The sequence below is a fragment of the Sander lucioperca genome, chromosome 11 (genome assembly GCF_008315115.2).
Source record: "Sander lucioperca isolate FBNREF2018 chromosome 11, SLUC_FBN_1.2, whole genome shotgun sequence".
In the NCBI taxonomy this organism is placed as follows: Eukaryota; Metazoa; Chordata; class Actinopteri; order Perciformes; family Percidae; genus Sander; species Sander lucioperca.
In genome coordinates, this window is record NC_050183.1 from 730,259 (window position 1) to 754,960 (window position 24,702).

The window sequence follows — 24,702 nt, forward strand, 5'->3', positions numbered from 1 at the left end:
GTTACCTATTTGGAGGGGTATAGTTTTTTATTTTTTTTTATTTGTTTAAATAGTTTTGATCATTTATTTTAAAACTATCTTGATTATATCCAGGCATTAAGGGTATTGTGCTGTATTAAAGTGGATTTTGGTGTAGCTATAGTGACACCTGCTGACGATTACATGTCACTTCAAAATTCAGATGCATGCACATACATGGCTGCCACACATCCATTATGGCTGCCAGAGCCATGTAACCAATAAGTACAAAAGCACTTCATATCGCATGACGGATATTTATTGCATTTCCTTAATTTTTTACCCATTCTCACTATACAAAAGTAAGCATAACATTTCCAGACACTCCATCTTCCAGAATAAATTGGTAGGCCTAACTGAAAGCCTTTCTTTAATGTTGTGGGATTGTGCTTCCGTGCACATTGGTCCTGCATCCCTCAATGACATCCATGTTGCGGCTGCTGCTTTTCTTCAGCCCCGTGCTTCACCACTCATCTGCGGCCCTGTTAGAGTCCTCGTCCGCTACAGCACAGTCCAGGCGTTGAACACCGGGAAGCGCCAGGTCCCTTTCATTAAGCTTCTCCAGAAACGAGGAGAGCAGCCGTTTGTTTAAATGGTCCGTCAGGGTCCTTTCCTCTTCGACCCGCTCCTTGGCGACATTTCCACCCGAATCCACTTCCTCCGCCTCGGTGTCCGCGCAGAGCTGCGGAGGAGCCGACCGGTGGTTCAAGGACAAGCCGTTCGGGGAGGACTGCTCGTCGGACTGCTGCTCCGTCCAGCTCCCGGCGTCCGCCCCAGTTTCCGCCTCCATTCGTGATATTAAAGTGGTTTGCAGGGCGGCATTCTCCAGCTCTTTGAGGCGTTTACTGTGGAGGCCGCAGACAGGGGGTTCATTTCCAGTCGCGTTGTTGTTGTTATGAGGAGGCTCACCAGTTTGCTCCATCATGCTCTGCGTCAGGAGTGCAGCCCATAGATATGAAAGACTTCTGTGGCGCAGACTGAGAGCGGTGTCACCTCCCTGTGGCCACCGATATTACTGCACCACTGCAGCTCTTTGCCAGTGGAAGAAAGTAGTAGAAAGGTATTCAATATCACTTTACACAGTAAAAGGTAGCAATACCAGAATTTTAAAAATACTCCATTAAGTAAAAGTTGAAAAGTTTTTTCCCCTCTGCAGTCAGCCTTATTTACTACAAGGGCCCGGACCCCACTGACATTGACTCTTAACCCCCCCCTAGACATACACTTTGCATTAACCTGCATCCTGGACTACTTGCCCATTGCAGACACTATAAATCCTAAACTTTTTGCATATCCCTAAACATTTTTGCACATGCTGCACTAAACCATTCAGCCTCTTTTTTTCTTAATTTTAAACATTTATTTTGTAGCCTATATATTTGTTACTGTATTTTTTGTTTATTTCATATTAATGACATCTTTTGTTACACTTTGCCTAGACAGATTATACATACAAATAGTTAACTAATAAATTGTGATGTATTTTTATGGATCAAGCAAGAATACAGAACTCTAACTTAACAGAGTATATTTACACTGTGGTATTGCTACTTTTAAATTTAAAAAATAGCCTACTTCTTCCATCACTGCTTATTTCTTTTCACCTATATACGTTTCATCTAAAACCACAGATATTAATCTTTAGGTCATGCTGTCCAAATTCATACGATTTCCCTATTTCTATAATTTCTATAAATTCTATAATTCATTACTGTATGTTTGGCTACTTTGGGAAGTGGCTTTACAACAACTAAATAGCCACATATATTTTAACTGTATTTATTTATAACCAAGAGGAACAACAAAAAGCATGCCCCAACACAGTGTAAACGTTGTGCACGTTAGGGGAATCCATTAAGTCATGAAATCATCATCAGAAACAATATGCAGATGTTCCTGATGCCACTGTAATCAAAAGGTCCTCCTTAATCTTTTTACCCACGTTGAGCTTCCGTAGGACAAGTATCAGTTGACAGTTTCCATAGAGACCATCTACGGTGGAGGCGAATGAACACCTAGCTGCTCAGATAGCTACAACAACGAAAGGTAACAAAGCCACTATCAGCCCGTAAACACGATATGCTGCATTTGCTAACCGTTAATTAGGTAGTTTTGAAAAATCATCACTTGTTACAGGCTGACCTGCCGCTAACCACCGGCGACATCAAGCGTTAGCTAGCTAGCTTTTTGCTAACTAGTTAGCTTTCGCATAGCCAGAATCTAGACTCTGCTACAGTAGTTAACGTTAACGTCACATGACTGGTCAGCATCACTACGACGTCCTCGATCCTTATCTTCGACCGAGACAAATCGATGTGCATTAGCTTGGTTGTCTGTAAATACATCCTCTCTCCTTTGTTGCCAGAGGAGGAAGCAGTGCATATTCTGCTGTACAGCGCTGGCAGGTCAAAATGTCCTTCCGAGACTTAAGAAGTAAGTGATTGTATGTCATTAACATTAGCTAGCTATATCTCTTTTTATCTTTGTTTTGTGTCTATGTACATGGTAATTGGAGTTGCATTTCATTTGGCAGATTTCACAGAAATGATGAGGGCCCTGGGGTATCCTCGGTTGATATCTATGGAGAACTTCAGAACACCAAATTTCACTTTAGTTGCAGAAATCCTAATATGGCTCGTAAAGAGGTATGCTTCAAAAAATCCACATTCTTCAAGTTTAAAAAAGTCCAATCCATAAATCTGTGATGTTTTTTGTTTTTTTTAACACCACCTACTGATCAATCAATAAATAGGCCTAACCACTTAATATTCTTTTTTCCCCCAATACATTTTTTGCACACTATAAAGTTGTACTTTGCAATATGTGGAACTTCCTAGGAAGGGGAAAGGGTCCCTTTTCAGTTCACTGTAGTTAATACGTTTACTAACTGGAAGCATTAACTAACTTATGCCCACTGCCTGGTTTGGATCAGATGTCTTTTTTTACTTAAATCAGCCAAAACTATGTATTGACATCAAGTATGTAATGGAGGATACTGTGATATATTTAGCTCTTTGTCTTTTGCTCCCTATTCATCTCTTTCTCCTTTTACATGTAGATATGAGCCTCAGATGGACATCCCAACTGACGTAGATACAGAGTCAGACAGAATATTCTTCATCAAGGCCGTGGCCCAGTTTATGGTAACATCTTCTTCTTTTTTTTAATATATAAAGAATGTACAGATTACTCTTCACTATTGAATGCCTGCTTAGTCTGTCTTAACCAGTGTCTCACATGGTTGCAGGCAACTAAGGCTCACATCAAGGTGAACACCAAGCGTCTCTACCAGGCCGATGGCTACGCAGTAAAAGAGATGCTGAAGATTACTTCAGTGCTGTACAGTGCTATGAAGACCAAGCAGATGGCCCTGGGAGACCTAATCGAGGAGGACAACAGCAAGTTCAAGTTCGATCTCAGCTCAAAGGTGAGATGCAATTTAAACACATTGTTATGTTATTGATGTCGACTCTCAGATTAAAACAGTGTACCTGTAGTCAATAGCATATGTTTGACTTAACAACCCATACTATTTAATATCTTTGGGTTTTTCCTTTGTATAAAACTTCAATGTAATTTGTATTTTTTCTCCTTTCTATTTTATTTCCTATTTGCTCTCTCCCTTCTTTATTGATCTATTTTTTTTATCACATCCTACGTGGAAGAGAAAACTGTGTTGCTGATTAGGTCTCACTCGGTCTTCACTTTAGGTTTCAGATCTTAAAGCAGCTCGGCAGCTGGCATCCGAGGTCACATCTAAAGGAGCATCTCTCTATGATTTACTGGGAAAAGAAGTGGACTTAAGGGTGAGGGAAAACACAGATATTAACAGACACACATACTGGTTTCCATTTACCTTGATCTTGAGTCCTCACAATCCTGGTCTCTTCATAGACTAGACCCAGACTGGATAGAAAGTTTAGCAGTTTGAAGGCCAATTGTATACAGTGATATCAGTGCATTTGAGGAAACATGGTAATATCTTAGTCTGAAAAGACATGTACTAATATGTACTGTAAATAGAATCCTTTAATCCTTATTGGTATTTTCTTAAAGGAACTTCTGTTTTTAACACCAATTTGACCTACAATTACCATTTGCCATCAAGTTACTTTTTAACCCTGAGCTATTCCACTGTGAGTGCTGATGGGGCAGGTAGCAAGATGTGGCTTTGTGTTTATGCAGTAAACCAAAATGGTTGCTCTCATATGATAACAGCTCTACAGTTGTAATGCAGTCTATTTAAAAAGACATTAGTGGCATTGATTCAGGTGATGCAGGAAGTTATTCTGCTGTCTTTGTTTTCCCACAGGAAATGAGAACTGCGGCCATTGCTAGACCTCTGGAGATCAATGAGACTGAAAAGGCCCTGAGAGCTGCCATCAAGGAGGTTTTGGTGTGTATTCATCCTGACAATCCTCATAAAAATGCACATAGGACCTGTTTTTAATCTATGAAATGGCACTGAATCTGCCACCATGCCTTATGTGTTGATGTCAAGCAAAGTGTGGAGGAGACGAAAGACATGCTGAGCAACGTTGTTTCTGATGAAACCAGTCTCGACGCTAAGATAGAAAAGAAGAAGCAGGAGCTGGAGAGGAATCGGAAAAGGCTCCAGACACTGCAGAGTGTCAGGTCAGTTCACAACCTGACAGGTAGCAGACTAAAGGCAAAATGACAAAGGAAATTAAAACAATGCTCAGAGTAAATGCGAGTCACCTTGATTTTGAGTTGAGTTCTTGAAATAGTTGTGCTATGTCTAAGCTTCGAGCCGCCTTAAGGTTTTCTTTCTGCGACTTACACCAAATCTTTAAACAAAATCTTGACTGACAAGTTGGAATGTCTGTCCTCACTTCTTCTGTAAGTGCTTGTTTGTCTCCTATTGTTTTAAGGCCGGCTTTCATGGATGAATATGAGAAGATTGAGGAAGATCTGCAAAAGCAATATGAAACCTTTGTGGAGAAGTTCAGGAACCTCTGCTTCCTGGAGTCTCAGCTGGATGAATACCATAGGCTGGAGCAGGAGAGGTTTGAGGTGTGTGTGTATGATACATAAAACAGTGATCCTTAAATTTTTTATAAAAGGGTTTCCTATGGAACTGCTTGTATATAACTAACACATACTTTTGCTTAGAGCATATTGCAACTTTGTCTCTGTACTGCTCAGCATAACCCAGAGGCCTGCATAGGTTTGCAAACATTGGTTTAAAAACACACACACAAAAATGTAAAAAAAAATATGGAAACAAGTCAGCTTTCCTGTGAATGGAAGAACTTTACTTACCAACACCTTAGTCTTTTCCCATTTTTTCCATAAGGAGGGACTAATTTAGTCTTCTCATGTTTTGAACTTGCTTAAACGACGTAAGAGCATCATTCCTTTCTATGTAAAAATATAATTTACTGGCCTGTGATGATGAGAAGTAAGACATACTGTTCACAAACATGAATGGGAGTTACTTGTACTCTGAATTCAGTGGGTGCAGGAGAATAGAGACATTAAGCTGAAAGGGCTTGGATATTGGATTTTACAGATGTATGAAGGTTTGTGCAAATGTACGCTCCTCCTCTCTCATCGACCCTCTTTATGCTGGCTCTATATGTCTGTCCTTTTCTTTCCACTGCAGGAGGCTGAGAACATAATGAGGATGATGCAGCATGTATTGAGGGAGGAGGAGGAGGAGAGGGATCTGACGAGGAGTTCCTGTGAGACAACCAATCACACACTGTGAAAGCAAAGCAATAGTCACATAATATCGACCCCTTTTATGATCTCACACACTTGTTTCATAAAGTATGTTTTCTGCAGTGAAAGATGAGGATTCTGACATGGACGTTCCAGAGGATGAAGGTTCAGACAGCGACATGGACGAGAGTCGACCTTCTAAGCCGCGGCCCACACAAAACGGCATCATGGCAGGTACACAGACATAGCCAGCAAGCATCAACAAACTGCTACTCAAGATGCTGTCGTAACAAAATGTTAATCCATTAAAACTTATCATCAAACTTAACATAACCTTGTGTTGCCTCTGTTTGCGCCATAGGAAGAAGAGCTCGATTCATCGGGAACATGCAGGGTGGTGATAGTGATGAGGTTAGTACTGTCATCAATACAATATGCCTTCTTTTTTCTTCTTAAATTAAGGCTGAAGTAGCAAGCATCTTATAATTTTGTGTGTTACAATTTTTGAATTTTTTTGCTGATTTCACTGCCAGTAGCCCTAGCTGGTGCTCTCTGTGCTGTCTGACAGAATTACCTGCTGTTTACTTGTTTATCATTTTTTAGGTATCCTGTGAACTACCTTTGATCAGGTTCACATCCCTTTAGGTTTCCATTTTGTACTCTGTTCTGTATCTTATTTTTCTCATTCATTTTTCTCCTTCACATTTCTCATTCTCACACACATTTTAAAAGCCCTCTTTAGCTGTTTCCAGAAGGTCAATCCCTCGTGCCAAAAAACAACAGGAAGGAAAGGTTTGTGCGGGATCAGGTTCCAGTTTGCTCCTTGTTCCTCTGTGTATTTAAAGGAAAAATCCATTCTCAAATTCTCTGACGCAGTAGGGACTGTTCCTCGTCAGTTTCCTGGCATAGCCCATGTCAGAGGTGTTCATACAGGTAACAAGGTGGAGGAGAAGTACGCCCAGAGCTTGCAAACCTGCTGCAATGGTTTTGGCCAGTGTCTATCTCTCACAGAGAACACATTGACCATTATTTGCATCGTACCACTACTGAAGCATACATACAGTATAAACCTCACCACCTGTGTTAGTGTTGTTGAGAGATATCAAAAGAGGAAGAAAGAGTAACTGGAGAGAGAGAAATTATTGCTCCGCTGATGCATCGATATAGAAATTTCTATTTCTGTCTCTTCCGTAATGCATGTTGGTCTGTATAGTTTTTGAATGTTGGTGCAGATGTTTGTAACAGTGTTAGTGTTTGAAATGGATTTTTCCTTATAATTAGGTAAATGGTTTAACTGGTCCCTGTAGTAAAATCAGTTCTGGACTGGGCATGTTTTCATTACAGCCAAAGAGGTGATTCAGTGATTAGATCTGTCTGATTGAAGTTTTTTTGAGACATTATATGGTTCAGTGTTTAGTTAGAATGAAAATATGTCCATCCCTGTTGTAGTTCCACATTGTGTGTTGAAGAACTGTCCAGGAATCATTTGACTAGACTCTGAAAACTCTGATCTTTTTGTAATTGTTGAAATTATTATTTGTCCCTGCTTGCTTGCTTGCTGTTTCAGACTGAAGACAGCGAGATTGATGTGGACGAGGATGATGAGGATGATGATGAAGGCGAGGAGGAGGAGGGCAAGGATTTGGAGGACAACAGTCTGGAGGGCCCAGTGTCCAGGGGTGCTCGCCCCTCCAAGGGGGGCATGAGACCTCCTCTGCTGGAGGAGAGCGACAATGACTTCTAAATGGATACAGATGAGCTCCAGCTGTTTCTGTATTCCAGCTCAGATTAAACCAATTACTTCTGAAACATATGCATTTATTAGGTTCCATCGTGTTGTTATTGCAACATAGACAATCAATATAATTCGTATTTTTTTAGTATTTGTGTAAACTGTTTACCTTAATAAAATATTAACAATTTAATGTCTCCTCTGTGTCCCTTGACTCAAGTATGACAGCAGCATACAATGGTATTGTCCTAAGAGCCAATCAGTCATATGTAGAAGCTGAGTATTTAAATTTTGTGCAGTTTTATAGTTTATACTCCACTTCATTTTACTTTAACTCTGCTGTAGCGTTTAGATAAATGCTACGTTGTCAGATTTTACATTTGTATCTACATGAAGTGTATTTTTTTTTTTTTACACTAAATCAACTTGTAGGTTTATATTGTTTTACATATGGTCAAAAATGACTTTTAGAGGGGGACAAATTTCAAATGAAAAACATCAAGAATAACAAACAGACTTTGCAGTTGCAATGTGGAAAATTTGATCTTCATAGTAGCACATAAGGTTCTTTAAACAGACATTCTCTGGAATAATTGACTTCCTAATTAAGGACTATGAGGCAAAATGTGTTCACAAATAGAGGGATGATTTTCAAATACATGTTAAGCTGTCTAGGACATTATGTTTGATCTTTGGCAATAATGACTTCTAAATTTTCCGTAATGAATAATCATTCAATATTCCTAAATGACATTCAGATACAAATGTAACACTTGGCAACCAAGTAGTATTTGTCCAACAAGTTAAAAGGATTGTTTTTTACGAGTATAAAGTGTAAAAGTGGGCAACCCTGTAACCATAGAAATAAAATGTCAAAGGACACGCTACGTCATTAGAGTGCGCGCTGGTTTCAGAGAGGAGGTAGGCTGATGCCTCTTCGAAACAATAGTCAACTGTCGTCTACTTACGACCCGTTTTTCCTCTCATACTGGTATGAAACCATGTTTACACTGTGTGTATTGTGATCATTATCCTCTTAGCTAAATGTCGGCAAAAAATTAAATATGGAATGGCCGGCTCGTTGACAAGTAAACCAGTGTTGTTTATCAGGCTAACATCAGCTAGCAATAGCTAACTCACTGGCAAGCGACATTGCAATCGTTTGTATGCTTTTAGATAATTAATTTATGGCGTAACATAGTTAACCTACTCTTTACCAACTCGTCTGTTTTGTGTTTGAAAATCCACATTTTTTAAACGATGCTTAGTTATGGTGGCCATCTAACAAGAATAGTTATATTTAATTATGTAATAATTAACTAAGAATGGGCTTCCTTGAATGTATTCACACGTTATACGAAAATGATTTAGGTGACGTTAGACTACTACCATAGAAATATCTACTCATCTATCTAAAAGCTGCGGCACATTACCCATATATTAAATACTGCATGTTGAACAGTTTTTACAATACACCAAAAAGAAAAATATTTACCCATTTGACAAAAAATATTTTATTATGTAGGGTTTCGACATTGTAGGAAAAAGGCTATATATATATATATATATATATATATATATATATATATATATATACATACACAGTGCTGCTCATAAGTATTCATACCCATGCTAAAGTTGACTAAAAAAGGAATAAAAAAATCATCTTTTGGAAATTGATCTTAATGCCTTAATTAAAAAATGAGGAAAAGCCTAATAGCTAACTGAGATCAGATCTATATCAATGCAAATCAAACCAGCTATTAGGCTAACTGAAATAAAACCATGCCAATCTCTAGGTATGGTGAAGGGTATGTGATGATGTGGGGCTATTTTAATTCCAAAGGCCAAGAGAACTTTATCAGGATGCATAGTATCCTGGATCCATGAAATAACTGGCCTTTAAAAATAAAAATCTGTCTTCCTCTATGGGAATTTAACATAGGGGTATGTATAATTATGGTCCCTGTATTTTAAGGAAGAACATTTATTTATTTACAATACATTATTCATTCACAAAAAAAATTGGTGTCCTTAAAAGGTCGGATTTTTCCTCATTTTTTTAATTAAGGCATTAAGATCAATTTCCAAAAGATGATTTTTTTATTCCTCTTTTTAGTCAACTTGACCATGGATATGAATACTTATGAGCAGCACTATATATATATATATATAATCTCAGTATTGAGCAGCTTGAAAACTCTCTTGTCAGTCAAACTCTTCTGATTGGTCTTTTGTCTTTCCTGGTCTCTCAGCTGAAGAGCAGCTGCTGGGATGCCAAAGAAGTTCCAGGGCGAGAACTCCAAGGCGGCCACAGCCAAAGCCCGCAAGGCCGAGGCCAAGGCAGTGGCAGACGCCCGCAAGAAGCAGCAGGAAGAGGATGCTCTATGGCAGGAAACCGACAAACATGTTCTCAAAAAAGGACAGAGAAAGGTGAGCTGTCTCTTCAGTGTGATGTTTAAATTTGGGAAAATTCATAATCGTGCTGCTCACTTTGTCTTCAAGAATTTACTGTTTTGTTTCGTCACTGTGATACTTCTTTTGCTACTTCTTGGATGATGTGTGTACAGTCAGTTTAACTTTTAGCTGAAATAATTAAAACATAAATAAGCAAGGAACAATAAATACATGTAATCAAAAGACCGAGATGCTGGCAGAACTCTCACATTTGTTTGTGCAGTTTTTGATCTGGACAGGAACCCTGCTTGTGGCCTCTTATTTTGCACATACACTCACACATTTCCACAGGTCTAAAGTCTAGATGGGACTAAATGTTAATTGTCCCCAGTGGGGTGTTAGTAAGTAGTTACAGAACAAACAACAGCAAGAATGGAACAAATGAGGTATACCGTTATGAGCATTTAAGCAATCACAAGATCAGCATGTTTTAAGTAAACTTCAGTAAAGCCATGTATATTTTATGCAACGAAACAACTATAGAGCAACTTAAAGCATATTTATGCTTTCTTCAGAGAGAGGGGGGCATTATTTAGCTATACTCAATGTACTGGACTTACTGTTGCTATCACTGCCTTATTAGACACTCCTCAGTTTGAGTTGGACATAACTCCATATCTGATCAATTACATGCAGAAGTGAAATGACGCGTCATAGTGCATGTAGTGGCCAAACTACTTTAGAACAACATGTTTTCTTAAGCACAAAAGTCTGATGAGGCAGCTTTCTGCCTTTGCAGGATGAAAAGGAAAAGAAGAGGCTCGAGCTTCTGGAGAGGAAAAAGGAAAACCAACGACTTCTGGATGAGGAGAGCTCTAGCATAAAAGGCAGAGCCCAGAGGGAGGCTGGACCTGGAGGAAAAGTGACTCGTGCCCAGATCGACGAGGTGCTTCAGAACGAGCTCAAGCAACAGCAGGAGCTAGAGCTCAAACCGAAAGGTACATTTTCAGCTTTAAGAGGACAACAGAAGTGTGCTGGTTAGAATAAAGATGAAACATGAGTGGAGATAAAAGTCAAACAGAATTGGGTGTTATGGGGATCAAGCCAGTACATTTTCTTTACTATCCAAATTAAATTTCTTCCCACAGAAAAGAGCCATCTGGAGATTCCACTGGAGGAGAACGTGAACAGAATTATCCTTGAGGAAGGAACTGTGGAAGCCAGAACAATAGAAGATGCCATCGCTGTGCTCAGGTACAATTTGTACCGCGTGTGATATCCTATTGTGCCTGTGATTACTCTGATTTTGATTTGAATTAAGTTTCTTAGGCTTATGAAACAATTGACGACTTGTGTATGGAAACAAGCCATCATTGCATCCTCTCTTCCTGTCTCCAGCACTGGGCCTGAGGACTTGGATCACCACCCGGAGCGGAGGATGAAAGCAGCGTTTGCTGCCTATGAGGAGGCCAACATGCCTCGCTTAAAACAGGAGAACCCCAACATGAGGCTGTCGCAGCTGAAGCAAATGTTGAAGAAGGAGTGGATGAAGTCGCCAGAGAACCCCCTGAACCAATGCTTTGCCACCTACAACTCAAAGTGAATGCACTCTTTCCCCTCATAACTCCATTTGAAAACTGTCTGCCTATGCACATAGGAGGCTACCAATGAAAAATTGAAAAAAAGAATTGAAAAACGAGTGTTGCTAATAAGAGTTTCACCACTTCCCGCCCAGAAACAATCTCTCCAATGCCAGATGAGCTTGGTTGTTCCATTGACTAGCAAGGAGAAGCTCATTTCCCCCCCCATCAAGGTCACACATGATGCCTGTGCACGTGGCCTTGAATGTGGCACTTCAGCATCGAATACATTTAATTACATTTTTTTCCCTAGCACCTTGTGGGGAGGTGGGAAGCCAGATGTTTTGAGAGTAACTTATTAAAGTTCACCACTCGATCATCAACATCTCTTGTTGCTTTGAAATGCAAGACTTCTTCTTTGTTGGTAGGAGGCACATATACATCAAGTCACACACTGAAGTCAAACATTTTTGGCCAACTGCTGCTGTTCCGAAAAGAAGATGAAGTTACAGAGTTTAAACTTTACTTTTCATTCAAGGAGAAAGTTGACTATAATTTTGTTTCTAGGGTAAACAATGTTCACCAGCAACAATCGTGGTCACTTTAAAATAGCTATGGCTGCAAATTACTATAATAATTACTTTTTTTTCTGTCCTTTTAGTTACTTTGGCAAGTGACTAACCAGTTTCTTCAAATGAGTCTTGTTTGCTTAAATACCAAAACATTTGGCATTACACATTGAAGCCACCGTTGCCAGTGGACTAAGAGTATTGCCCTGAATATACACACATACAGTGCAAAGTACGTTTTCTTCCAAGATATATTCACTGTTTGTTTTAGGCATACAACAACAAATGCCTGATGCTTTCACTTTAATCTAAGATATGGTTAGATGACCAAGTGGCTACAGAGATAACTGTAATTGTGCAGGTTTACTCCCCATAACAACTGCTCTGTTCGATGCAGCAAATGTGACTTGATTGAAATGTTACTCCCGTCTTTCAAGTTAGTGCCATTGTCTCATTACCTGCAGCGTAAATGGCAAATGCTAAAGCTCAGGTATTCCCACAAGAAGGCATTGTTCACTGGTTATTCAATGCCGGATGTATTAGTTAGCTGATGCCTCTCCTCCAGTATCTTAAAGAAGTCGTCCTCTGAAGGGTTTGCTGAGAGCAGGAGTGGTCGCGTAGTTTCTAGTAAAAGCCAAATGTGACAGCCCATTTAATGCAAGAGTGAGAAATTAACATAATAATAAATAATTTATACTTTATTAATCCCGCAAGGGAAATTACAATGTTTTCACTCTGTTATTATTATACACATTACACACAGGCCTGAATTACACACACATGCTCAGTACTTCTACATGCACTAATGGAGAGATGTCAGAGTGAGGGAGCTGCCCATTGGTTCAGTGTCTTGCTCAAGAGCACCTTGGCAGTGCCCAGGACGTGAACTGGCACCTCATCCAACATAACACCTTGTCAGAAGCATGGTTTGTCTACATCTACCAATTATAGAACCTGTCACTGTATCATTTCATTGCAGAGGGAGAGAACTAATTCAGCCACATTTGCAGGCCTACAGATGCTCTTATTAGTACAGAAAAACTTCAGCATACAGCCTTCATCATGTCTACACAACAAATATGCCTGTGTAGAGTCAACAAAGTAATCAAAAAAAGGTCCTTGTCTTAACCATCTCAAGGCCCCAAACTGTGGCTGAATTTGGCCAACCTTCTCTATAGCAGACCCTTTAGCCAACAGTGACGTTACGGTCCTATTATCCTATTATTGTAAGGTTATGGTGACCCGGGTTATGATCCAAACACTCAGAGCTGTGTTGGTGTTTAAAGTGTTGGCTCATGCTGCAGTGTGCATAAATGCAACAAACCTTTTTTAAATAAGTCACATAAATGCAGAATGGGGTCATATTTGGAGAAATGTCTCTGGTTGTCTTAACAACAAAACAAACTACATAAATCCAGTTAATTGCAACGGCAAAATTAAAATATAGGAAATGTAGGATTTTGATTAGACACAGACATGATAGTAGTTATTGCTTTTGAATTGGTTTTGCAGTCAGTTATATGGCCGGCAATGGTGTCGCGTGCTGTCGTTGGTCACAAAGGTTTTCTCCAGCACAGCAACATTCACACTGAGCTGCTGAGGCAGCAAGCTGGAGGCTTTGTAGGTTTGTCTGATGCCAGGTGGAGAGACCGAAAGCAGGAATGAAAACTTGAGCTTTAGCAGTCTTAAATGTAAGTAGCATATAGGTAAAACAATATAAACAATCTGGGAAATGGAGTTTAACCACACAAGGCTCTTCCCAGTCCTGCAAATTAAAGGGAAATGCAGAGTGTAGCTATTTACAGATTTTAAATGCTTTGGAAATAAGATTATTATTGGCCAATGAAGAAAATCAATTACATTTCTGTAAATAGCTTGTATTGTTTTTTAATTGCATGTACTTCATTTTGAAATGTATCAGCGCTGTTTCATGTTTTATATCTAAATATAGCAACGACAAAAAAAATTAGAAAGCAATACGTACTTGGTTGAGAAAACAACCCCACTCCTCCTGACTGAATCAAGATTTAAACTGGTATGTTTTAATATATTTTTTTATCGAATTATTACATAGTTCATGTTGTTAAATTTTTTGGGACACATCTGAGGATACTTTGCACACACTGGCTTGATTCATTCAGAACCATAAAAAAAAGGTCCCACTTTTGTCCTGCCAGGCTGTTGTGGCGGAGGAGATAAGAGCCTGTACGAAGGCCTTTGAACAACAGAGCTTCAATGACAAGTTCAACTGACCTTTTATTTTCCTTTTCGCATTGAAAGCGACCCGTTTCTTTTATTTCCCATAGTAACCAATCAGTCCACTCCCAATTTATGGGGATTTCTTTGAGCTTGTACGTGTGATGTTCCGCCTTAACACTCAGGTCTGATCTTACAGGTTTTTGTTTTTCTGCATCCTAACCTGTTGCCGCCCCCTCCTACTCCCTGTCCATTTGCATGGCAACCCTTTACCAGGCCAGCTGCTGCTGCCTTTCTTCACGTTGAATTCTAATCATTACTTTCAAAGGAAAACGTCTCCAAAGCTCCTTTATCAAGTGTCCATACTGGGAGGAGGCAAGCCGCTGTCCAGCACCCACTCAGGCAGCTCTTCTTCTTAGCACTTCTGTTCTGCAGTCCGGGAGCATTTCCTATTGGTAACCTACTTTTTCAAGTTAGGAGAAAAACAACACATGGAAGAATAAGGTAAGGATCACTAGTAGTAGTGGGGATTGCGTGTATAGTGTTTGTTTGTTTTTTTATAAAGGAGAAAATTATGAAAATTGAGATGATAAATTGCAGTTTAAGCTTTAAAGTCCAAAATTTGGTTCACACTCCTAGAAAATGATTGGCACGCATGGAAAATGATACATACTGTAAGTTGTAAAACATGTTCCGATAAACTATTACAGTTCTCATGCTGTTATTTTTCAATATATTTATTCAGATGTATGTATTCGTGTTTAATTAACGTTGGCTTGCAGGATGAAAATATGCCAATCTTTTTGGGCTGGACTTTAGGAGTTAAACATAACATATATCATGTATCAGTTCTCATGTATGTACATCCTAGAGGTCTTAGTTTCTGATCCTTTTTCACAGTTCAATTTTGTCACAATAAAAATGACAAAAGAGGAGATAAAACAAAATTTCATCCACTTCTTAAACCTTTGTAGATAGTAATTTAGCCTTTATTTATTTAGCGTAAGCACAATGACACTAAGCAATTCTAAATTATAAATTTCTTTTCTCCGAAATAGTAAAATAATGTGTGAAACTGGTGAGTATAAGTCTCTGAGATGTCCATGTCCAGTAGAATAACATAAGAGGGGGTCACATCTGCTTTTGACAGAATGTTTGACATTCATAACCAGCTGAACACACAATTTGAGATTAAAGAAATTGTTGCTTAACAGTGATGATCTTGCCTTGAATTAGTACTCCACGTGTAAACATCAGACTGTATTATTAGTCAAATGACAGACTGTTATATTTACTTTTATATTTAATTATAAGAATCAAGTGCTTTTGATGCCACTCGAGATAATTAGAATACTTTATTTTTAAAGCAAAATAACACTTGTTTTTATGTTTCTTCTGTTGCCTGTGAAGACAACATTTTTCAAATTTTCAAAGGTCCTCAGAGTTAATAAAATGTGTGCACACATTTAGATGTTTCTATACTGCTCGGGTCATTCGGGGGTCCTTCTGCAGCCCAGGCTTTATACTTTATGCTTATTTATGGGCTGTTTGTGGCAAAAAAGGAGGAGAGAAAAAAACTATAATTGATGGACATAATTCAACACATCATTCAACCATAGCCGTGCTTTCAAATATATTTCAGGATCTTTGTTGCATGTTACCCTCCTCTTTCTCATCTTATATGTGAAACATGATCTGTGTGTGATCTCATGTCAGCTCTGCAGTGATGCCATGAGGTTGATTCTGGTTAAACCCACCAACGCAACGCGGCGTCTTGACTCAACGGGTGAAGTCTTCCAGGATGGGGACCATGAGCATTGTACCTCAGGAGGTCCATCACCTCCGAGAAAAACTCCTGAGGCGATGCGTGATCGATACTCAGGCGCCTCTATGGATGCATCTTCTTCCCCACAGGAGACGAGTCTGTGCTGCGTTTCATCCTCACCCCACGAAAGATCTAATGGAATCAGTCTACCAAGAGATTCAGGCCAGTCACCAATGAAAACCAGAAACCTAACCTTATCACAGCTGAGTGATCAGGACTGGCTGCTGCTTTGTGGTCAAGTTAGCAGTGCAGGAGATGATTCACTGTCAGCGGAGAGAGCAGGGACCAGTGTGGGACATCCAAATCACAATGACAGATGTGGTTGTTCCTGTCTGGACGCACACCAACATCCAGAGGCTTCTAGTTTTCATCCACACTCAAAACAGGGCACTGTCCAGCAAGACTGCCTCTCCAGAGTTCCAAACAAGAGACGCCTTTCATCTTCACCTGTTTTACCACAGGAAATAAACCAAAGGGATCTTTTGAAACCTGCAATGAACCACCCACAGGATCATTTCACGCTCCAGTGCGGTGACCAAGAAGGTCGAAAGGAGCTATTGCAGCAACAACCTTGCAATCATTTTAAACTTAAAGACAGCAGCCAAGCAACTTTATTCAACATTCCTCTGAACTCCATCGAGTGTGCCAAGACAAATCAGAAGCTCCACCAACACCCTCAGCCTGCAGACCTCAACTGGAGAGATCTTTTTGGCAAAGAACCACTGTTAGTTCAGCAACGTCAAAAACACGATTCCCACTGCTCGATGAGCGGTGATCAGACCTGCAAGTCATCTGGAGATCCCTCCATTATCCTCAAGTGCCATCATCTCGCTCACGATCCTTTAACCAGCACTCCGCGGGTGCAGAGGTCATCGACTCCAGCCAGTAACAAAAGTGTCCAGTCCTCCACCAGCCAGTATAGCTCACAGCGACAAAGTCAGGTACATGAATTGTCTCTAAATGCTGTAGCTTCCTGACCTAGTGTGGGAGTTAATTTCCCCCCAAAAAATCTTATGGAAGTGTTTAGCATCTATGTCAAATGGCAGCCTCATAACTAAACTTCATTACCTGTACATCTTTAAAAAAAAAAAAAAAAAAAGACCAGTCTGTAGCCTAATTAAAAGGTAGTGAAGGAACAAGAAAGCAAAAAGCAAAGACAAAGTGCTTTTAAGGAAAGGCTTATTGCATTGTTTTTAAGTTTCAACTTTCTGACCAAAATCTAAAATCTCTTTAAAAGTATTTATTTGTGCAACTTTGATTGTCCCATAGAGGTTTCATTTGCATGCAAAATTTGAAGCAAGCATAACACATAGTTTTATAATGCTGTATATCCTACTTTAAAAGATTAAGTCCGGCAAAATATATTTTCTTATTTTCACAGTCCTCTGTCTCTCAGCATACAATGTGTTGTGTGATTAAATGACATGCCCTTTGCTGACTCTTATTTTCTTTTGAAGACAAACTATCAGCACCTCAGCGGATCAAGACTCTCGCTCCCTAAACACACTTCTCCAACTTCCTCCACCTTACAAACTGCTGATTTAGTCAACAGAGATACGGTGCGACCGCTGAGCAGCCACAGTACTTTAAGATCCAGTCTTGCAGATCTCCACTCAGGCCAACAGCCTCTTCAGCTTCTCCACAGTGCCATCCTGGATGACGCCTTCTCCAAAGTCATCAGAGAAGATTCCAGTAAGGCCAACAGTGAGAACCTGAGCAGGGATGAAGGCAGTGTACCACAGAAGAAGTCCAAGGACATTAGTTACCGGCTGGGTCAGAGAAAAGCGCTCTTTGGGAAGCGCAAACAGTTGAGTGACTATGCGTTGGTCTGTGGGATGTTTGGCATTATCGTCATGGTGATCGAGACAGAGATGTCGAGGGGATTTTACAGCAAGGTACTCTAGTCCTTCACAGACTTACTTTATTTATGAAGTATAACAGATGCACAAAAAATGTTTTGTAGAGCAAAAAAAAGTCTCATAGACTGTTCAAAAAAGAGCCCTATAGTGACAACTTCCTTGGTTTTGAGGGCAGACATCACCTACTGTATCTGTTTTGGTCCATCAGTGTGTCTCACAACGGGCTGCACTCACCATGTTCATGTTTTTGTCTCCATTATTTACAGGAATCCATATATTCATACATACTGAAAGGCCTGATCAGCCTCTCCACTGCTATTCTTCTTGGACTCATTGTGATGTACCATGCAAGGGAAATCCAGGTATGTGGATGAGAACTACATGCATAACTATGGTCCTCCTTAGTTCACCTTATTATTATCCAGGAGAACCTAATACCAGGGCATTTTTAGTACTCTGACTGGGAAAACTTGCCAAGTCAACCATGGGGTTCTTCTGATTTGTGGTACATCCTGTGGCACAAAAGTACTTACGTACAAAAGTCACTAGAAAATTGTTTTTACAAAATATTGTTTAACAGTGTGCAGTGGATGATCTATTCGCTCAGTTGGATAAAATGCCAAAAAGAAATTCAAATAAAACAAAGGGCAAAAAACGCTTAACTAATCACTTCACCACTTCATTCAGAGTTAAAGAAAGATTTTACTGTAACATGCATCAATGAAACATTACAATCAAAATCTACATTCCAAACAAATATATTAATCATTAATATTCTTCTGCTGTTGAGGTCACTTGGGTTATTTAATATTCAAAATGTATCACCCTAAAATCTTCTCTCTACAGCTCTTCATGGTGGACAACGGAGCAGACGACTGGAGGATAGCGATGACCTTTGAGCGAATTATCTTTGTTGCGTTTGAGCTCCTTATCTGTGCCATCCATCCAATCCCGGGCCAGTATGTGTTCACCTGGACTGCTCGACTGGCCTTCAGCTACACAGCATCGGTGGCAGACGCTGACATTGACATCATCCTCTCTGTGCCAATGTTCCTGCGCCTCTACCTGATTGGCCGGGTCATGCTGCTCCACAGCAAGCTGTTCACGGACGCTTCCTCCCGCAGCATCGGGGCACTCAACAAGATCAGCTTTGACACTCGTTTTGTCATGAAGACTCTGATGACCATCTGCCCCGGCACAGTTCTGCTGGTTTTCAGTGTGTCCTGTTGGATCATAGCAGCATGGACCGTGCGCGTATGTGAGAGGTATCAGCTTAAACCTTCTGAACTTCTCACTCTTCCTTTTCTTCCTTTAGCAACCAACAGTGGTGGAAAGTAACTAAGTACATTTACTCAAGTATTATACTTTACTTGAGTACTTTGATTTTCTGCTACTTTATACTCCACTACATTTCAGAGGCATATATTATACTGTTTACTCCACTACATTTATTTGATATCTTTAGTTTAGTTATTTAGCAGAGTCAGATTAATAATACAAAATATATATATATATATATATATATATATCAATAAATAATTGTGTATTATTATGTCAATAACACTTTATTGATCCCCAGAATGAAATTGACAAGCTACCCAGCGGTATATAAATGAAAATACAGTATCTTAATAAATTGAGATTAGCCCTAGCTTTACCAGCTGAAATATTAAAGTAATTAACACATTGATTAAGGCTATTTTTCCATTTGGTACTTTATGTATATTTGATGCTAATACATTTGTACTTTTACTTCATTAGAAATTTAAATGACTTTTACTGTAGGCCTACTTCTTTTTACAAAGTATTTCTGCACTGTGGTGTTGCTACTTTTACTTACTGAGTACTTTCCCCACCACTGGTAATCAATTGCATTACTTCAATATCATAGGTTTGTGTATTTTCCATGTTATTCAAATGGAGGATATTATTTTGAGAAACCAAAATCAGTACTATTTGTAAAACATCTTACTTGGTACTGATTAAAGAAAGTGTCTCTCAGCCTTTAGGACTTACGTCCAGGTGTCATGTCTCCACAGGTATCACGATGCACAGGCGGTGACCAGTACCTTCCTTGGAGCAATGTGGCTGATCTCCATCACCTTTCTGTCCATCGGCTACGGGGACATGGTCCCTCACACCTACTGCGGCAAGGGGGTTTGCCTACTGACAGGAATCATGGTGAGATTTGCACAGACACAGTACAACCAGGCATGAAGTGGAGGTAATCCCAAACATATTTTGGCCCTATATTTTATTGTAAAGCTCATCATTTGTAAATATATTTGTATAAGTAAGAAATATGGCTAGTGCAAATTAAATGAAGCAAGAAAATAATATAGACATAACAATCGTTTTTCTTAAAATGTAATATGTTTTCATGACCAGAGGCTCTGAATAATGTTGCTGTATTTTTATCAGTTTAGGAAACACTTGTCTATTATACATGATTATTGCAGTTGTGCGGTTATGACTTTCATTAGTATTATTTCATCCTTTATCATTTCTGCTAACTGCAGCTTGAATTTACTTTCATAACAATGTCACTTAAATACCAGTATAAAGACGGCTGTAAAATTGGTGGAGATATACTGTAGATGATAGTATTAGTTCTTTACCACAGTATGCCACAGTGTCACAAAGCACTTCTATTCTCCTCAGGGAGCGGGCTGCACAGCATTAGTGGTCGCCGTTGTTGCAAGGAAGTCAGAACTCACTAGAGCCGAAAAGCACGTCCATAACTTCATGATGGATACTCAGCTCTACAAAAAGGTCTGCTTTTTTGGTCATTTATTTTTAATATTGACAGTAAAAGTTCAGTCTGAACAGTAGATAACATTTGTGCCTTTTCTTGACCATATTGGGTCAGTTTATGTTTTTAAAAAGGAAATAAGGAAACAAAACAAAGCACATGATAACAGTACTAACTGTAAATGCTATTATAAACAATTCATTGCATTCCTATTCTGCTGTTTCATCTGCATGATATTCCATCCTCCTCAGGTAAAAAACACAGCAGCCAATGTGTTGAGGGAGACATGGCTCATCTACAAAAACACCAAGCTGGTCAAGAAGATTGACCATGCCAGAGTACGTCACCATCAGCGTAAATTCCTGCAAGCCATCCACCAGTAGGTATAAATATGTCATCACCATATATATATATATATATATATATATATATATATGTGTGTGTGTGTGTGTGTGTGTGTGTGTGTGTAGGTTATGACTTCAATTGCTGTTAAGACAAACTGTACTCTGCATTTATTTTACTTGACACAAAAGTGACTTTTGGTACTGATTTTAAATTTCAGGCTGCGTCGAGTCAAAATGGAGCAAAGGAAACTAAGTGATCAGGCCAATACAGTTGCTGATCTCGCCAAGGTTTGTATGTGCAGTATCTTTGTAAGTATGTGCAATTTGACACTAGAGGGCTGCTTCGACATAAAAATGATTGCCAACTATTTTGATAAATGATTAATCGTTAAAAGTAATTTTTCATGCAAAAATGGCAGAAAATGCTGTTTTCAGCCTCTCAAATATGGAGATTTTTTTTGTTTTTGTTGATGTTTTTCTCTGTTTAATATCGTATTAAACTGAATATCTTTGGGTTGGACTGACAAAACAAGACATCACCTTGACATCTGAGAAACTGGGATGGGCATTTTTCACTATTTTCTGACATTCCATAGACCAAATGATTAATTGATTAATTTTGAAAATAATCAGAAGATTAATCGATAATGAAAACAATCGTTAGTTGCAGCCCTAGTTTGTATATTCAACTGCTGAAGGGAGAAAGTGTCTCTGTGCTCCCCCTGAATCTGAGTTGTACATGTGTACGTACGAGCAGGATTTTGTTACATCACAACTAGTTTGGAAGTCAGTCGTCAATATGCAACTTGCACAAGTGTGGTGTGAAAATGTGAAACCTCCAGTACACATGCACTGAGAAATGGATTTTCAGTGAAGAAGGAAACAAAACATATTTGCATATAAATAGATTCTGGATGTTGCAATGAGAGTTTGTAAATTGTGTAAAATGTTTATTTACCTTAGACCTTATTAGACTTTTTATTCAAAACATGTCTGTAGGGAACAGGGGCGTGGAACTGGGGGGAAAAAGGGGACTGAGTACCAAGGGCCCTCATGTGAGGAGGGCCCAAAAAGATGCTAGAATGAATAGCTGTGGATGCGGGGAGGGGCCCATAGATAATGCCTTTCTACAGGGCCCAGAATTTTGTGCTACGTCCCTAGTAGGGAATCTTTATTAAATACATTAAAAAAGGAACTAATTATCTCTAATTGGCTTTTAACCTCTATTATCATTAAACACACAACCACACAATCTTATTTTTGATATGTTTTTAGATCATATTACCATTACTTTTATGTCCAGGAAAACAACATATCTTTATTCATTACTTCAGACACACAGTTACGGCAGGCACATCAGTACCAAACAAGCCCTTTTGGGCTCTATATGAGGACACTGTGGGCCTTTAACGTTTCATTTACTACTGTAAGTACACCATATTAAGAAGAACTCCATCATGCCTTTTTTGGTGAAAAGTTTAATCTTGTATTTTTTGGATAAAATGACAACTTTTCTGTATTTGTAATCTGTTTGTAAAAAATATGGACAGAGAGTAAAGTGCTGTAAAGATGTATGAACTGTCCTCCCTGTTGCCTTCCAGACTCAGAACATGATGTATGATCTGGTGTTGGAGCTTCAGCATCGGAGCGAGGAGCTGGACAGGCGTATTGTAGCTCTGGAAGAGAAACTAAACTCCATCCTTCTCAGCGTGCAGTCGCTGCCCGTTGTGCTTTCTCAAGCAATAACAAAGCTACAAAAGGATTTCCTGGACGACTTGGCCTGTCGTGTCCACTTTCTGTCATCCTCCCTGAGCTCTGAGTGCTGTTCAGTCCCTGCCAGGCAGCTCTGTCAAGGACCCACCACACCAGAGACACCATACAGCTCATAAGCTTCAGGGGTTTTCCTCTCTTTGAGTGTCCCCTGTGGCAACCCCCGCCGCAGCATAAACGCACTACCCTCATTCAAAATCAATGGAAAGATCTGCGTTTTTGCCAGACGGCCAACGCAGGCAGTCTGAACGCGGCCTTAGTCTGCAACCTTTTTTCATGCTGGGAAGGATTTTCCTAACATGCACACTCTTTTTGTTAAGTAGCGCTCTGCTTCTCATACAGTTACCAGCTACCATCTCATACTGAGCAGCTCCAGTGAGAAGGGAAGTTCCTCTGTCAGGGGATTCTAGAGGAAGGGAAGAGCATTATTCCTTCATTTCCTCTGCTCAAAGTTAGTTAGACCAAGGACTGGGTTATGGACAAACATCAGTCCATAGAGCCTCCTTTTATCTCCCACCAGATATCCATATAGGAAGATGATTTGTAAGATGTGGCTTCATGGAGAATGAATGGCTTATCTTGTCTAATTGAGTTAATTCCTAAGCAAATAAATAAAAGAGGAAAGATTTTCCCCCCTAATTTTTCGAGGACACCTATGAGGTCACAGACCTCCACTGGATAAGCCTTTCTTGTTTTTGCTCACCAACCACCTATCTTGCAATATTTATTTCTGAAAATCATAATATTGTAGAACTGGAAAAGGTTCTAGAAATATTAAGGATAACAGCTTTGATTACCAATTATCAATGGTCGTCTCAGAAGTGGGCTTGTCACTGTCTGGTTCCTTTGCTGAACTGGTTATGAAAATGATAAGAAAGGCTTCCCATACATCAGGAGTTGTTGTTTTATCCTGTTCCATTAGAACATGTTTTCTGCAGTTTACAGTAAAAGAGGTCATCCATTAGAGAAAAGTGAATAGGCATAGAGAAGATATTAATGTTTATTATTACTTTCAAAGCAATAATGGTCTGGTGCCAGCTAAGATTTCAGAGCTGTTCATGGCTCGTGAGAAGTGTAGTCTAAGATGTTCAGACAACTTTTATGATTGTGCCAAATGTCAGATTATAAAGCCTAGAGGGGAAGAAATCACAGTCAGGGCACTAGTAGGGCACTAGTTTGCATTTTAACACTGCAACTTTACTCACATCTTTGTTTGTTTTGGTTGTTTTGTGCTCATTTGAGACCTAATTTGACTTGCTGCTTATTTTCTTTTGTATCAGTATCTTTTTAGTTGTAGCCTAAACATAAAAATCTTAAGAAATGTGCAATAGAAATAAAGTTAGTTTATATTTTAGAAATTTTGTTTTTGAAATCTTTCTTTGTGTTTCACAACATTGATATGGCATATACTTATATTACTGCAATATTTACTAACTTTTAATTTTGTAGCAGCCACACAGTATTTTATTTTAGACTTATTTTAATACAAAAGTAATAAAGACTCTTGTCGTAGACTTGTAGGTTTATTTATGTTTGCCTTGGCAGTACTCGTGAGTAAAGTGACACTTCTCTTGGGAAATTGCATTACACAAAATAAAGGCAAACTGTATTACAGAGACATTTAGGCTTTAGGAAATTAATTTGTGTGCACACCAAGTGGAGGATAACCTTTGAAATCAGCATGACATGCAGCACCAACAGAGCAATTGTGATTTTTTTTTTTGTATGTGTATGGAGAGAATGTTGCAAGAAAACACACACACACACACACACACACACACACACACACACACACCAGCCCAGTCTCATGGCAGTTCGTGAAATGGTAATGTTCGAAAAATCGTGACCTGTACACAAATCAATAAATCAAAATAACGTGACTATTCAACGAACTGGCGTGAGACCGGGTTGCGCACACACACACACACACACACTGGTCTCTCCTATGTACCCAAATACAGATCCTCCTCTCACT

General features: G+C 39.3%; 3 protein-coding genes and 1 long non-coding RNA gene across 7 annotated transcripts; 3 read left to right on the forward strand and 1 right to left on the reverse strand.

The window, feature by feature from the left end:
• Positions 1-1,891: 1,891 nt before the first annotated feature.
• On the forward strand, positions 1,892-7,632 carry cluap1 (clusterin associated protein 1). 2 transcript variants are annotated; one of them, XM_031307479.2, is made up of 14 exons: positions 1,892-2,064; positions 2,384-2,451; positions 2,552-2,663; positions 3,077-3,161; positions 3,266-3,445; positions 3,729-3,824; positions 4,331-4,414; positions 4,520-4,653; positions 4,911-5,052; positions 5,645-5,723; positions 5,827-5,937; positions 6,065-6,114; positions 6,436-6,495; positions 7,271-7,632. In XM_031307479.2, exons 2-14 carry the CDS (start codon positions 2,430-2,432, stop codon positions 7,445-7,447), a joined length of 1,332 nt encoding a protein of 443 aa, XP_031163339.1. In that variant the 5' UTR covers positions 1,892-2,064; positions 2,384-2,429; the 3' UTR covers positions 7,448-7,632. The 2 variants fall into 2 exon arrangements, with proteins under 2 accessions (XP_031163339.1, XP_031163340.1); XM_031307480.2 differs by lacking the exon at positions 6,436-6,495 and having other exon boundaries at positions 1,893-2,064.
• A 658-nt stretch (positions 7,633-8,290) lies between these two features.
• ccdc124 (coiled-coil domain containing 124) lies at positions 8,291-11,795 on the forward strand. Of its 2 annotated transcripts, none has more exons than XM_031307462.2 (5): positions 8,291-8,426; positions 9,691-9,868; positions 10,632-10,830; positions 10,981-11,086; positions 11,231-11,795. In XM_031307462.2, the coding sequence occupies exons 2-5, from the start codon at positions 9,710-9,712 to the stop codon at positions 11,433-11,435; spliced, it is 669 nt and encodes a 222-aa protein (XP_031163322.1). In that variant the 5' UTR covers positions 8,291-8,426; positions 9,691-9,709; the 3' UTR covers positions 11,436-11,795. The 2 variants fall into 2 exon arrangements, with proteins under 2 accessions (XP_031163322.1, XP_031163323.1); XM_031307463.2 differs by having other exon boundaries at positions 8,333-8,449.
• Positions 11,796-11,893: 98 nt separating this feature from the next.
• On the reverse strand, positions 11,894-12,379 carry LOC116055451. Its single transcript, XR_004106291.1, has 2 exons — positions 12,265-12,379; positions 11,894-12,024 (listed from the first exon to the last, which is right to left on the reverse strand). It is a non-coding gene; the product is annotated as an uncharacterized LOC116055451 (long non-coding RNA).
• A 447-nt stretch (positions 12,380-12,826) lies between these two features.
• Positions 12,827-23,975, forward strand: kcnn1b (potassium intermediate/small conductance calcium-activated channel, subfamily N, member 1b). 2 transcript variants are annotated; one of them, XM_031307497.2, is made up of 10 exons: positions 12,827-14,681; positions 15,894-16,943; positions 17,460-17,897; positions 18,128-18,223; positions 18,708-19,126; positions 19,901-20,042; positions 20,523-20,633; positions 20,865-20,992; positions 21,176-21,245; positions 22,559-23,974. In XM_031307497.2, exons 2-10 carry the CDS (start codon positions 15,909-15,911, stop codon positions 22,844-22,846), a joined length of 2,727 nt encoding a protein of 908 aa, XP_031163357.1. In that variant the 5' UTR covers positions 12,827-14,681; positions 15,894-15,908; the 3' UTR covers positions 22,847-23,974. The 2 variants fall into 2 exon arrangements, with proteins under 2 accessions (XP_031163357.1, XP_031163358.1); XM_031307498.2 differs by lacking the exon at positions 12,827-14,681 and having other exon boundaries at positions 15,647-16,943; positions 22,559-23,975.
• The last annotated feature ends 727 nt before the right edge of the window (positions 23,976-24,702 follow it).